Source organism: Hippoglossus stenolepis, chromosome 5, assembly GCF_022539355.2.
Source record: "Hippoglossus stenolepis isolate QCI-W04-F060 chromosome 5, HSTE1.2, whole genome shotgun sequence".
NCBI lineage: Eukaryota > Metazoa > Chordata > Actinopteri > Pleuronectiformes > Pleuronectidae > Hippoglossus > Hippoglossus stenolepis.
The window spans coordinates 19,626,808-19,641,224 of record NC_061487.1 but is presented as its reverse complement, the minus strand read 5'-3'; the positions used below and the strand labels follow the sequence as shown (position 1 = coordinate 19,641,224).

The 14,417-nt window shown below is 39.8% G+C and overlaps 2 protein-coding genes across 4 annotated transcripts; one reads left to right on the top strand and one right to left on the bottom strand.

The window, feature by feature from the left end:
* Positions 1-17: 17 nt before the first annotated feature.
* LOC118109686 (calcium and integrin-binding protein 1) lies at positions 18-2,426 on the bottom strand. Its single transcript, XM_035157000.2, has 7 exons — positions 2,268-2,426; positions 1,819-1,853; positions 1,607-1,706; positions 1,284-1,437; positions 1,079-1,197; positions 319-407; positions 18-221 (listed from the first exon to the last, which is right to left on the bottom strand). The coding sequence occupies exons 1-7, from the start codon at positions 2,316-2,318 to the stop codon at positions 200-202; spliced, it is 570 nt and encodes a 189-aa protein (XP_035012891.1). The 5' UTR covers positions 2,319-2,426; the 3' UTR covers positions 18-199.
* Positions 2,427-3,487: 1,061 nt separating this feature from the next.
* Positions 3,488-12,427, top strand: terb1 (telomere repeat binding bouquet formation protein 1). 3 transcript variants are annotated; one of them, XM_035155905.1, is made up of 20 exons: positions 3,488-3,888; positions 4,017-4,127; positions 4,290-4,421; positions 4,782-4,913; positions 5,176-5,236; positions 5,531-5,649; positions 5,772-5,900; positions 5,991-6,143; positions 6,229-6,360; positions 6,496-6,621; positions 6,831-6,970; positions 7,054-7,439; positions 7,535-7,602; positions 7,712-7,789; positions 8,270-8,506; positions 9,614-9,700; positions 10,393-10,458; positions 11,407-11,483; positions 11,876-12,031; positions 12,141-12,427. In XM_035155905.1, exons 1-20 carry the CDS (start codon positions 3,849-3,851, stop codon positions 12,174-12,176), a joined length of 2,466 nt encoding a protein of 821 aa, XP_035011796.1. In that variant the 5' UTR covers positions 3,488-3,848; the 3' UTR covers positions 12,177-12,427. The 3 variants fall into 3 exon arrangements, with proteins under 3 accessions (XP_035011796.1, XP_035011797.1, XP_035011799.1); XM_035155906.1 differs by lacking the exon at positions 7,712-7,789; XM_035155908.2 differs by lacking the exons at positions 11,407-11,483; positions 12,141-12,427.
* Positions 12,428-14,417: the final 1,990 nt, after the last annotated feature.

Sequence of the window (14,417 nt, the reverse complement as noted above, 5' to 3'; positions counted from 1 at the left end):
CTTTGGTAATTCTGTACTTTTGGTAAATGTTTTTAGTTTATTTACAGGTATTTAAAAAAATCAGCTTTTTAATTTCAAAAACAATACATAAAAACTGTTAAGGCAATAAAATCCAGAGGTGAATATAATTTAAGGCAAACATTAAATTGTTGTAATGAGAAGGAAAGGGTGATGCATTTCCGCAGCCCTCTAGAGGTCTTCACAGCACAATCTTGAAAGAACTGTGGAGAAATCAAAATGTGAGGTTACAGTTGAAGGGGGGAAAAAATTGGGTCAAATAACATGTAACAATAATTAATAGATGATTTGCTTTCTTACCTGACAAAATCTGGTGATCTTGAAATCACATGCTGAAACTCTGAGAGGTTCACAGTTCCGTCCTTGTCAATGTCGGACTCCTCAAGGATCTGAAAAAGGGAAGAAACTGTATCCACTGTCTTCACCATCTAAAATTCTTTTACACATTTGAATTCAAACAACTTTATCAATCCCACAGGGGGTCATTCATTTGGCACAGCTCGTAGAAACAAAACATACACAGTGAGGTACAAATAAGTTTGAAAAAAATGAATGACAGTACAAAAAGTTAAAAAGTGGATAAAAAGATAAGCTACAAAAAAGGCAATGTTTTAAAACATCTATATGTACTGTTTAAAAACATGATTGCAGAAGGGATAAAGATTTAAAGCAGCAGTTATTTTTCCAAACAGAATTAACGTAACGACATCCTCATGGTAGCACGGAAACTTCACCAGAACATGTTCAGAAGACAATACACTCTGTGCTTTCTGAAGGATTTGCTGATGACAAAAGGAACTTTCTTTACATTCTTCATTTCACCTGACCTTAGAGCAGTTTTTAACCACAGGCTGTTTCTGTCTTTAACTATGAGAGTGTGAAACCACCAGCAGATGAAAGAGAAACACAGGAGATGCCCAATACAGAGAACAACAGGGCTGGCAGAGAAGGACTCTAGTTTACAGAGCAGGACGATTTTTTTGCTGCCCACGTTTCACGCCTCAGTGTTTATATCAAATTTAATGTGATCATTAAAGAGGAGACGCCTCAGTGAACTCACATTGCTGATGAGCTGTCGCATTTCCTCTGTGGTCAGTCTTGTGTCATCGGTCTCCCCGGTCAGACAGTTAACCAGCTTCTCCAGATCGCCACAATCAAGGGTTCCATCATCGTCAAAGTCTAAAACAATATATCAATATAGTTATTACACCGATCTCATAACCTTACATTAATAACCAGCAATGTGTTTTAATTGAGTTATTTACCAAATATACGGAAGGCATAGTGGGATTTGATCTCCAGTGTAGCAGAATCACTGAAGGCACTCAAAAGATCCAGAAAATCCTCAAAGGTGAGGCTTCCATTTTTGATATCAGACGTTGAGAACACATGGCAGATTCTGTTCCTGAAAGGGTTGGACTGGGACAGGAAAGAGTACAAGGGTCAGTGTGGTTTATCAGCACTTGAAGTCTTCTTCCAGAACACACAAAAGTGCACAACAACCCTGGTTAAACGGTGAAAATAAACCACGAAGAAGTCCACATAACATCCATAAATCCTCTTTTTAACCCCTTGAATGTGTTTTTACCTTGAGTTCTGGCAAAGCAAGGATCCTCTCCATTGGGACCCTGGTGTTTTGAAGGTCTTTCTCATCTTTAGTGAGCAGTTCAGTGAATCTCTTGTGAGCTCTGATTATGAGAAGAAAGGCAATATTTAAGAATGTATTGCAACCAGCACTGATAGATTGATGGACATGATTTGTTATTATTGGTAACATGTTGCATGAAGCTGCTCACTTACAGGAGGATTTCTTGTTTTGTCAGGAATGTCAGTTCCTGTGAAGAAAAGGATTATTAGAATGAAAGCAGTCACAGATTAACATCAAACACTTGTCACTTACACTTCAATACTTTTACGAGTTTTATTTCCTATATCCTGTTTATATATATTTCCTCTATCTTATATTGCCTGTCAATTCACGATATTAGCAACATTAGCTTCCACTGACTTAACAAGATTGATGACGAGTGCCATCAAAGTTTTCTTTTTACTTTATAGGAACTACAACAAGTACAGACGACATATAAATCACCTGGTGACAAGGCTTTAATGGTTTTCTTTGGCTTCATAGCATTAAGCTATGATAGTTATAACGCTGCGTGGTAAAAGCAGCTCGCAGGTTTACCCAACTCGTTTTACTTCCGTGACGATATAACACCAGTTTTAATGACGTTGCTTCGGGCACTTACTTGATATTCTGATAGTAAATCCTTCCCAAGTTGACTTGCCGTAGTTCCCATGGCGACTTTTTCGACTTGGACGTGTACTTTCTTTAAAAAAAACTACTACTAGTTGCTTTTGTATCGCTTACTTCCGGTTTCGGCTCAGCGCATTGCTCTTTCCTGTGTTCGGCTACGTAACGGTTTCCACGGTGACGCAATGTCAACAACAGCTGCCTCCAACAGGCGACGTGTAAACTAACACAACAAACAAATAGAAATAAACAAGTTATTTCATATTCATAACCCACATTATATACTTTAACATAACATATTTTTCAGCAATGAGTTTGATCATCGATTACTCCTAAAAAAGATAAAATGATCCTTTATTCATCCCACAATGGGGAAATGTGCTGTTGTAATAGGGATGATCAATACATAGACATTGTTAAAAGTAATAAATAAGTAAACGTGCAATATAAGAGCAAGGAAATATAAAATGGAAATATATAAAATTTAAAAGATCATATATACAGTGTGAGCAGAATATGTGTAACACATTGCACATTATAGCCATTGATTTACACAGATAGGAATGAGTATTAAATGGATAATAAATATGTAAAGAAAAATATCAAAGAAAGAAAGAAAGTCTTCAGTCTTTACTTTTCACACTTTTATTTGTGTATGTATAATTACCTTTACTATTATTACACATTTTCAAAACATAATAGAGACTTGCAGGTCAAAACTTATCTATGTGTCTATCTATCTATCTATCTATCTATCTATCTATCTATCTATCTATCTACAGCCTATATTCACATTGTTTATAAAGTGTTATTGACTTGTTATTAAGTGTGTACGATATTGTTTGTAACTAATTTGATTTCAATTGTACATTAAATAATAAGAGACTTTATATTGTCCCATTAAAAAAACACTGTATAAATGAGAGAGTACAGAATGGAAAGTAAAAAACCAAAATAAAACAGCCTTAAAGCAATTTATAAAAGTCCATAACTAAATGGTTTGTGAGTATGTTCACAATCAATATCCTCAGTGAATTCTTGACAGGAAAGATGAGGAATCTGAACTTCAGCTTTGTTTACCAGCAGATGTCTGTTGGGAGGAAACAACACGTGTTTTGTCTCGTGAATGAATTCAACTTCACAAACTAATATTTGTAGTGGTGGGCCACACCCCCGGCTTCTGTTGCTATGGTAACGCAAAGTGCAGACGTTCCATCACCGGTGATTCATGGGAGACAAACGCCACAGCTAACTTTGGCTAAAGCTAAAGCTAACATCTCTGTCTCTTACTTTAAATTACCCACAGAGTGAGCATGTGGGTTTTTTTTAACTCCTGAAGAACACTCTAACATTAGCTTGTACAATAATTATACTTTGAAAGAGCTGCAGGTTTAACCGGAGCAAACGTTAGCTTGATTTATATTAGGCTATTTAGCTAGGTAGCTAATTCGTTAGCACAACATAATGCTAGATCTACCAAAGGTGAGGACTTCGAGATGATATTATTGGATGGATAAATTAGCCACACTGTTAGTTGGATGAAATTTAATCCTAATCTAAGAGTCCTTCAAAGAATATGATGGATAAAACAGGGGCTTACAGCAACAGCCGCACTGGTAAGTGACATTTGCTGGAAACTAACTGTGCACATTTAGTTTGTATTTGTACATGGACGTAACTCGTGTAACTAAACATTTCTGTTGGGTTCAACAAGACTTTGCTGATTCCATCTTTCTGCCTTCAGCCATAAGAACAGACCTCAGCTTGCTCCTTGAGTGTCTGAAGTTTCAGATGAAATCTCCTGAGCTACAGAAACAAGCTCTTCTCACCATTCACTCAATCTGTGAAAACAGAGGTAACGCTGCTCCGTTAATGTTTCATACACTCACTCTCTCTCTCCTACAGCCCCATCAGTCAGTCCTGTCGGTTATCTGGAGAGCAATCGTTGAAGGAAATGATGCGTAACATATTGATACGACACCTTTCAACTGTTCCTTTCAACTTTTCATTATTTCAGATGACAATGTGGACCTGCTGAGGGAAATGGGAGGTGTGGCATTTGTGTATAACCTCTCCAAATCCACTATTGTTCATTCGGATGTGAAGGAGACTGCGCTTTTTACCATCGGCACTCTGGCAGGGGCCAATGGTAGGTGTGTGTGTGTGCGTGTGTGTGTGTGAGAGAGAGTGTGTGTGAGAGAGAGAGATATTTAAGAAGCTCAATTCAGGCTAACCCTGCTGTTGTTTTCTTTTCTGTAGATTATAGGATACTAAAAGCTGCACAGGACACACACAGGACAGCTTTGTCACTTTGTTTTCAGATTTTAAATGCGGGTGTCAGAGGCTGCAGACCTGATATGAGATGAATGAAAGATGTGTATTTTATTTTGAAAGCGTACACAAGCATGTATAGTGTTATTTCTGAACTAAATTGATCAAATGTGGTATTTTCAAATGAATGAAAGTTTAACATATTGTTGATATTGATGTTTATCTTTCCTTCTGCTAGTGTTTTGCAAGAATTCCCTGTGCAGAAAGGAGACATTTGCCGACCTGGCTGGTTGGTTGATGAATGAACACCTCCCACTGACACAGAAGAGAGTGTCCGTCTATTTGCTGTCTGTGTTGGTCGCCAACAACAGTAAGATAAAGACCACCTCAGCTAACTCAGTGAATAAAGCTACAGGATCAGATTGCTGATTTATGTACCATTTCTTTCTCTAACTTCACATGACATTTTCTTTTCATTATTTTTAAGCTTATGAGAGCAATTTCATATACATACAACAAAATGTATTGCTGAAATATTGTACATTTCATATAGGATTCCTGAGAGTGTGATGATGATCTGACTTTTTTTATGTAGACCTCTGTAACCTGTGTGTGTCTGTGTGCTCTTGCAGAATTAGGCCAGTCTTTAGCTTTAACCACTGGCTGCGTGGACATTCTACTGGACCTATTCAGGTACTTATCAGTGATGTAGCTATATATAGTTCACACAGGTATGCCAAATCCACTCATATACGCCCAAATATACAGGTTTGATAGTATACTGAAACATTTTTATGTTTAATTTACTCAAGTTAATAATGTCAAGTGGTTGTTTTTTGTAAATCAAGATATATATTTTAAGTTTTTCATAAATTTAAATATATGCATGGTTCAGTAACACATTAAAATAATCTTGATTAGCCAGGTTAAACATGTAACATTTACAAGGGGTCAGAATCCATTTAGTCAGTGTATATGTTTTTGCAGGACTACTTTTCCACTTTCCAAGGAGGCCACTGCAGTTATAGCCAACGCTCCTCACACTTACCAACTCTGGGCATCTGTGTCTAGTGCTCTCTGTGGATGTGTCAACAATCCTCAGAATGGTAATGTCATCTTTGTATTCTTGCCTTTTACAGAGGAGTTAATATGTTAAACATTATTGACCTTTTCATCTTGGAGTCAAACCATGGGACAGTTAAATCAATTGATTACTTTTGTCTTCCAGAGGAGGGTCAGCGTATTTGTGTTGCAGCCTTTCCTATGATAAACATCTGGCTTCAGCAGATTGCTTTGGCACGCACAGAGATTTTTCAATCCATTTGCTCCTTCATAGCAATGACTGTTGCCAACAACTGTAAGTAAAAGTTTGGGCCAAAATTGTAAACTGAAAACAATGTCCAAACGATGAAATTACTTAAAACCAATCTCTTGTTTGTTTCTGCAGGCTATGTTCAGGAGAGTTTTTCTGCCTCGGGGGGTTTGGAAACTCTCACTCGTTCACTCCTTCGTCTAGCCTCTGTGGCAGATACGAGCTCGTTGTCGTGCCAACTTTCAGTCATTATTTCCAAGACCCTGTCAGCTTGCGTTACTGAAAACTGTGTGTATCGCTCCCTCACACAGTAACATTTCAAATGACACAACCCAAATTGTTTCCTTCTCCATTGACAATCTGCTCTCTTCAGCTGCTCTGGCTTCAGGTCTGGCTCAGTATGGCATAGTGTCCCATCTCCTCTCTCTGCTGGGCAGCCCAAATCTGGACCTTGAGGACAGGCTTTCAGTTTTACTAACCCTGGGTCACTGCACCGAGGCTTCTGGTGAGACGTCATCTTCATATTTTAAACAACAGCAAAAATTGTCACCCGCTGCTACACTCTTCCTTATCTTGAGATATTGTGATTATTTATGCTATCCCAAAAAATTTTCACAACCGTGTTTCCTCCTGTCTGTAGAGGACCACCAGTCCCAGTTGGTGCAGTGTGGAGGCCTGCCCCTTATTATAACTTTACTCACAGAAGACACATGTGAGGAGGTCAGGAAGGCTGCTACGTTCATATTGCAGACCTGCAAACCGGCCAGTAAGTTTATGTCATAATAATACAACTACTTCACAATCATTGTAGCTTCCTCATACAAGACAGGACTCTAAATTAAAGAATGTAGACCTTTTAATTTACCATAGCCATGCACTTAAAAGAGGGTAAAACATTTTTTTATGACTGAATAATTTGTGGATTAAATATAGAATAGGTAGCTCTCAAAATTGTGTGTTTGTCTGCCTGTGAAGCGGTGTCCTTGGTGCCTGGTCTGACGGCAGGACATGGGGAGGACAAAAACATGGAAACCCTTGCACACATGGAAAGCTTCAGGTGCACAGCGCAGGAGTTGCTCAGCAGGATTAACCAGCTAGAGGAGAAACAGGCAAAGGTTAAACATGCCTTCACACACATTACTGAATTTCAGTCATTATATAACTTGGTGGCTCATGACGTGTTATTGTTCATCTGAAGGGTGCTGAGGACGAGCAGGAAGAGAAAGACCCATCAACTTCAACTGAAGGGCCAGCTGCACCATCTCCGTCTCCAGCCTTACCTCTGCCTCTACAGCGTGGAGAGAGCATTAGCACCCTCCCCAAAGCATATAGACAGAGCAGCACCCGCACGCACATGGAAGCAGAGGGTGACAACAGAGTTAAACTTCAAACTGGTAAAAATGTGGTTGTGAAGAAGTTTGCCAGTAAACTGAGGAAAATGAGTTCCAACCTAAGTTGTAAGGAGGAGAAAGTTGAAACCAGTAGAGGAGATGAGTGGTGTTCTGAGTGCAAGGGTGTCAGAGCCAAGCTGTCGCCTCATGCATGGTCAGTAGAGGGAGGCAGAGAGTCACATACTGCAGACAGGTCAGTAGAGTTAGTTCTTTTTCAGAGAAATGTAAAAGGTTGGCTTTCAGTTCAACAGATTTTCCTCTGTTTTGGTTTTTTCCTTGTTTGTTTAGTCAGTTGTTTCAGCCCCCAGCACATGTGAGGCACAGTGCACCAATAGAAATGAACCGTGCCAATGAAGGTAAGAGTCACAGCTTCATGTCTTTAACATCCTGTTTGAATTTCCTGACTTAATTTCCCTGTTCTGTCAATGTGTGGTTTATTCAATGTGTGTATGTTTTAATGTTAAGAGTTACATGACTGTGACATGAGTGATGAGGGGGAAATCAAAGCAGAGGAACACTCAGTCTCTCTGTCCCGATGTGCAGGTAGGAGAACATGAAGCTTGGTCTGTGTTTACCTCACTGTCATTTAAACAACTTTTTTCAATCCTATTTGAAACCACCTTAATGTGAAGGATGAACCATTATATTATGTATGTATTTTTTTAATTATTAGATTAAGTTTGCAAGAATATTTTGGTCCTGAGGCTCTTGGTATCTTTTCCAAGGTTAACTGGTCATAAATTGTTAGAATCCCCCCCCGGGCCTAAATCTGAACACCATAAGACCCACTTTCAGAGTTTAATCAAAGTAAAGACTTTTTATGTACATTTTGTGTTTCTTATTATCTTGTACTGTATATGCCCAAGCTTCCTGGAGAGGCTTGGGACTGGCCAAGCTTAGGCCAAACAAACAATCACCGATATATTCATACATCTGAGCTTTAAGGGAACATTCACCTTATCGATGTAAATTCAGCTATCGATCTTGCCTCAGTTACCCACATCTTTTCCCTCTCTCCTTCAGGCTGTGTGTTGCCTTTTGACAACGTGACCAGTCGCACCTTTGCATCTCTTCAAAGCTCCTGCCATCACAGCTGTGATATGCACAGGGCTCTCCAAGGAGCCACAGATCAATTCAGGGCTCATCACTGCAGCCTTCTGTTCAGGAGAGAGAACCAGGATCACACTGTGGAGCTGACGCACCAAAACCCTGAGAGAGTGTCAAGAGCAGGGCCACACAGAAGACAAGAACACCGGAGTGGTAAGAGGCTTCACCAGTAGTGTCAGTCTCACAGTCTGATAAGATCTTCACATAAAGCACAACAGGACTATGGAATTGATAGTTGTTGTAAGGAGAGCAGTTTACCTTTGTATTTAAAGCTGTGGCTCAGGGGGTTGAGTGGTTGTCCACTAACCTCAAGATGTGTGACTGGGTGATTATGGCTTGTACTGCAAAGCTCTAAGTGGATAATACTAGTAAAGTCAATTTACCTTTTTAGAATTGTAGGGTGACAGTTCCATTTTTCTCACATTACAATATAATCTTAATGCAATCATTTAGCATTTAGAAAAAACATTATTAATATCAAAGATAAGGTCCACAACTACCATGAGGTTTCACAACTGTGTCACTTGATAGCCACGTGCAAATTGCTACAGCTGTTAGTAATATATTTGTTTCACACATATCAGTTTTTCAACTCTGGTTACTCATGGACACAGGGTCTTACTCACTTTGCGTCAGCCTTGGTTTGAAGGTTGTTGTTTGCCTGACAACTGGATCACAAGGTGATGCAGAATGAGGCACTAAGTTATAAATGGGAATGGATAGGTTTTACTTTTGGTCAAAATTCAATGGAATCTTCCAAAATATGGTCACCCCACAGTGTTTCCTTGTGGTACGAGGTACCTGTGTTTGTGTTTTTGTGTGTACTTTCCAAGTTTTCTTTTGGCTCTTAAATATTGTTTATCGCCACTCACTATAACCTTTTAAGGCTTGCATTAGGTGACCTGTTACTGCAACATTGGCTGAATAGTACTGCATTCGGCTTGGAAATATAATATACTGATATAAAACCATGGGTGTGGGCTTCATTTCAGATTTTGATCCTTGTATGTGCTGTGTCAGGTTCACAGAATTATGTTTTTTTGTGTGCTTCTCTAATGTTTTCATTTGTCAGAATTAAACAATTGTATTTGTATGATAATCCCTTGAAATCAATCTGGGGGAATATACCTCAGATAAATGTAAAAACAATATGATTGTAGGTGTTGTTTAAAGCTGTTTTATGGAACAAACAGTTTCATTCTGATTAGCTCATAGAGAAACATGTATTGTCATCTCTAACTACTGCTGTGTGATCTGCAGTAAACAAGGTCTCCCTGACTCCCGTATGTAAAGAAGCAGGGAAACTCAAGCGCTGCTTTCCAGAGGCCCACAGGAAGAAGCAGCATGGTAAGAAGCAAGTCAATTTTACATGCCTCTCTATCACAAGGTTGTCTCTTTTGTAATATGAAAACTAGAATTACACTGAGTAGAGTGCATTCCAGCGCCAAGGGCCAACAATCTCCTTGGATTCAAACAAGAATTATAGCTAAGACCACATCTCTTCTACACATTGGAGTTAGTTATTGGAGTTAGCCTCATGTGTTAGAGTGCAGCAGTAGAAAAAAATCCATCCCACCATGAAATCAGAGTTAAATATTGTAGATTAGCATTTGTATTTTGATCCGCACCATATTGCACACACGTAGATATCACGCTCCTTAACTTCCCTAATTTGTTTTATCAAGATCCAAAAATAGGAAAATTGCTGAAATGTCAAAAAACAAAACACTTCCTGGATCTGACAATTCGTACAGATCAGTGCCAATAGTCAATGTTTTCTTCCTTGGTCCATGACCCATATTTCCAAGTTTTGTGGAAATCCATTCAGAGGTTTTTGCATAATCCTGCTTACAATCAAACAAACAGTGGTGAAAAGCAGTTCAACTGTTGCAAATACTTGCTCCTGAAAGCTAAACCAACTATTTGAACTCTTGCAAACTGTTGCCTGATATTATTAGAAATAAGCTATCACTGTAACACACATGTACAACATTCTTCAAGTGTGCTATTTGGGGGTCATCTTCCTCCATATTTCATAGGCATCGCTCTGACTCCACTGCACAGAGGAGCTAAAAACAGGACGGAGACTTCTCGAAACAAGACTGGTATGCATGTGATGATATGTTCTTCTATACTTGTCATGTCTGAAAGGGCAGCTTCTACCTGCAGGTAAATATGTTTACAGCAGATCAAATTAAGTGTGCGTGTGTCAGAATGTTGAGATTGAGAGCCTGTGGTGGGAGCTGTCTTCTGCTGTGTGTTCTTGGCAGCAGACAAAGGCAGAAGGAATGTTGAAATGTGGCCAGTGTTCTCACAGTGCAGGCCAGAGCTGGTTATGAGCAGCACAGCTGTATTAAGCTGTGTCACACTCTGTGTTTGTGTTTGTGTGCATGTGTGTGTGCGATTGTGCACGTATGTGTCTGTGTGTGTGCGTGTGCGTGTGCGTGTGCGTGTGCGTGTGACAGAGATTGAGAGGATGTGTTCTAATGTTGTTGAGTTGGGCCAGTCACATAGCAGTGAAAGGAGTGACATTGCAAGGTCTCTGTCAGACTTTCTGGGACCTAAAAGTTGCCACAGACTGTCAGGCTGAGCTTAACTGTATCTTCATACCTCTCAGCCAAATTTATTTTCCAATGCTCACTTTGTGCGAGTCTACACTTAAAATAGTTTTTTCTTCCACAGCAAAACCCACATTTTCATTCTTGCTCTGTACAGCTCATCTGTTTTTTCCATCTTTCTCTCCGCCTCCCCTAATGTATCCTTTTTTCCCCCTGTTTTTATTCTGCCCCCACCTCCCTCCTGTTCTCCTGCCTCCTCTTTCTCATCCGCCATACGTCTCTTTCTGTATTGTTAGTACAACAGCTGTATTAGCCAGAATGGGCGATGCAATATCGCTGTAATGAGGAGGATGGAAAGAGTGAAAAGATTAATTTTTCTCTTTTTATATAAAGGCAGTTCTCTTTAGTAAGAGAATGTGTTTTAAATAATTGGCCTCCTCTCAGTCTTCCACACACACACAGACACAAATGCAAACTGTTTTCTTTCAAACACAGAGAGAAGAGGGAGGAATAATCTTGGACATTGTGTCCTCGATAACGAGCCGAAGACTAGCACAGATCTCTGCTCCACTGTAAGAGTGTGAACGAATATTACTTGTCAAAAATGTACATGTTTTATAGCTTGTTAGGTTTTCCTGCAGCTTTTTATCACCATGACTTTGTGCTGCAGCGCATTAAGTTTACTGCCAGTAGTCAAGACTAAGTACCTCTACCTACAGGCCTGGCAAATGTTTTTCTTCTACGATGTGAAAATATGCAAAAACTTTCAGTTACAGTTTAACTCTGCACACGCAGTTTGGACCAGATAGATTGTGAAAGTATGAACTATACACACAAGCCACAAGTCCAAAGTACAAGTGTGCATCTCTGCACATGTGATTTGGCAAATAATCTGAACTCTCCTGTCTGTCTAATCCTTACTCAGAGTTTTGCCATTTTCTCTCATTTTCAATATTATTCTCAGAGAAGGAAGAGGAAGGACTTCTGCCTTGAGGAGGTGCATTACCTTCTGAACGGAGTAAAGAGATTTGGCTTCTCTTGGAATTCCATCTTGTGGTCGTATCCCTTCCAACCTGGACGCACCAATGTTGACCTAGCCAAGAAATACAGGCAGCTAATGGTAAAAAGAGAAACTCTGGAAATAAAGTGCTGGTGCTGGTGTTTCAAGATAAATGTCAAAATGCATTGAAATGAACTGCCTTACCTTCTGCTCTTGTCTTTGCCTTCAGAAACATAAAACCATGGATGATGGCGCAGACCATTAATAATGGTCCTCTGGAAGTCGACAGCTTTGAGTCATCTAAAATACTTATTTCAAGTTCAAAACACTGTTTTGGTCGTACAGTTATCCAAAGCTGTACACACTCCATATACCTCTAATTTATTGAGCCTGATATTTAATACTTTGTGTTAAGTTTTCTCTGTCTTTAAAATTGTTTCTGCTGTAGTTTGTGTTTTGACAGATACTGTAAATTGTTTCTTAACATTACATTAAACTGGTGATTGAGTTTCTTAATGTTTCTGTCAATATCTTCACTGTCAATAGCTCCTTGTACTGGATTCATGCAAACAGACTTTTAAATTTTAAATGGAAAATGTAGCTGCAGACACTACAATGCATGTTTATAGGATAAAACCACTTGAGACTCAGAAACCACTGGGATGTTTTGTAAGAGTGAATTGCTCCAGACCCTGAGTGGATTACATTTACGACATTTTAAGTATTCACTATTTGAGTTAAGTCTTTATGCTGTTGCACCATTATTTGATGAATCACCATCACGTTGTGCAGGACCACTGTGTTGTCACATGTGCAACTGCCAGATTTGATTGCACAATGTTTTCAAGTTGAGGCAGAAAAAAGGCCAAGCGTTTCTCTGGAAATGATCTATGTCAATGCTGTTGCACTATGGTTTGTAGGCCTTGTCATAGTTGTCCACCAGTTTGAAGTCATTAATTAATTTAACCGACTAAACATTTTAAGTGTTAAAAGTAGTTTGTTGGCAATTTTCTTTTCTCAGTATAGTTAACATTTCAGCAGAAATGTGTACATTATGAGCGAGTGTTAACGAATCTGTGAAAAACATTTTCCATTTCAGCAGTTTTACTAAAACTTGAGATGTTTGCATTTGAGTTTGACAACTTCTGCTTTTCATTTTTAACAGGAAGATAGTTTCAGGACGAGGATACTAAATCGCATCCCTCCGCCAAATCTAACACCCAATCGTGAAAGAAAATTCCTGGATCTGACCCTTAATCAAACTATACCCCACCCATTCCCCAAATTTCAATGAGGTTGGCTCAGCTGTTTTTTGCGTAATCCTGCTAACTAACAAATATATTGAAAAAATAACCTCCTTGGCAGAAATAGTTAACAAAACAGCCCTGCACTAAAAAAACTTAACCTTAAAAACTCTTAAAAATCACATTTCTTTTACTTCCTTGATCACAGTCACAAAACAAATCCAAAGTTGTGTTGTGCTTTGTTTTTGTCCTTTGGCCGTTGTAGTGCATTAAGAGACAGGAAATCAATAAGGACGGGGTGGTTGACTTGAGTGCAGCACATTTGTTTATTGAACTGAAACCCTCTGGTATGACATGAACGCATTTACTAAAGGAAGACTTGACTGAGGTCACCGACTGCAGAGCGCCTCTCCCTCTCCGCGGGGACTCATCGCCGGTGTGTTGCCAAAACCATGGGACTTACCCGTCAGCCGTGCCCTGTGGCGTAACCTGTTAAACTTAGGTGTGACCAGACAAGGCATAAATGTTTATCGGGAGTGGGACTTCTTATGGATAATGGAACTGGAGAAGACATGGTGATCTCCTCGTGCAGAATAAATGTTGTCTCGACTGTGAGCTGAATGTTGTACATCTTGCTGACGTTGTGGAATTGTTTGCCTTCCTGGCAAAATGGTCGCACACAGTCAGGTTATTTTTTGGGGGTTTTGAATTTGTAGGCAGGCGTCTCTTACCCACCAGCTCACTACTCCAGTCAAGACACAGGGATAGTAGTTCAGTGAGGGTCGGGAGGGAGGGAGGAGAGAGAGGCATATGTGGAGCAGATTTCTCATGGACTGACACGCAGTCACACTGAGGACTTTTGACCCAGGCCCCCCGAAAAACCTCCTTCCTCTGGAAAGAATGTGGCCTTGTCTCTCCCCCTCCTCCTCCTCCCTACTCTTCTTGTCCTCTTTCCCACGAGACTGCGAGAAGCCGCTGTCTCTATGACACGATCTGAGCCGTGTTGACTGTAATTTAATTTCCATGTGCACTTAGTGTCCCAAACGTGTACGAGCCTGTTGTTCAGTGTGCTGTGTCATGGAGAAATCTCCCTGTTGCTCGAGTGTGTTCGTTTAACAGAGCCCTGCTTGGCACTCGTCACTTGGGTTTGAGCAGAGCTGGGTCACATTCCACGTTCAGTGTGATGGGACCAGAATACAGCTACTGTACATCTGGAGCTAATGAATGTGATGTATCGCACCGGCTCGCTTTTATTTCACTTC

Coding starts and splice junctions, on each gene's coding strand:
- terb1 (XM_035155905.1), top strand. CDS start 3,849: ATGATGGATAAAACAGGGGCTTACAGCAACAGCCGCACTG. Junction 6,622..6,830: donor GCAGACCTGCAAACCGGCCA/GTAAGTTTATGT, acceptor CTGCCTGTGAAG/CGGTGTCCTTGGTGCCTGGT. Junction 7,603..7,711: donor AATGAACCGTGCCAATGAAG/GTAAGAGTCACA, acceptor TTTAATGTTAAG/AGTTACATGACTGTGACATG.
- LOC118109686 (XM_035157000.2), bottom strand. CDS start 2,318: ATGGGAACTACGGCAAGTCAACTTGGGAAGGATTTACTATCAGAATAT. Junction 1,854..2,267: donor ATTTACTATCAGAATATCAA/GTAAGTGCCCGA, acceptor TTTTCTTCACAG/GAACTGACATTCCTGACAAA. Junction 1,198..1,283: donor CTATGCCTTCCGTATATTTG/GTAAATAACTCA, acceptor ATATTGTTTTAG/ACTTTGACGATGATGGAACC.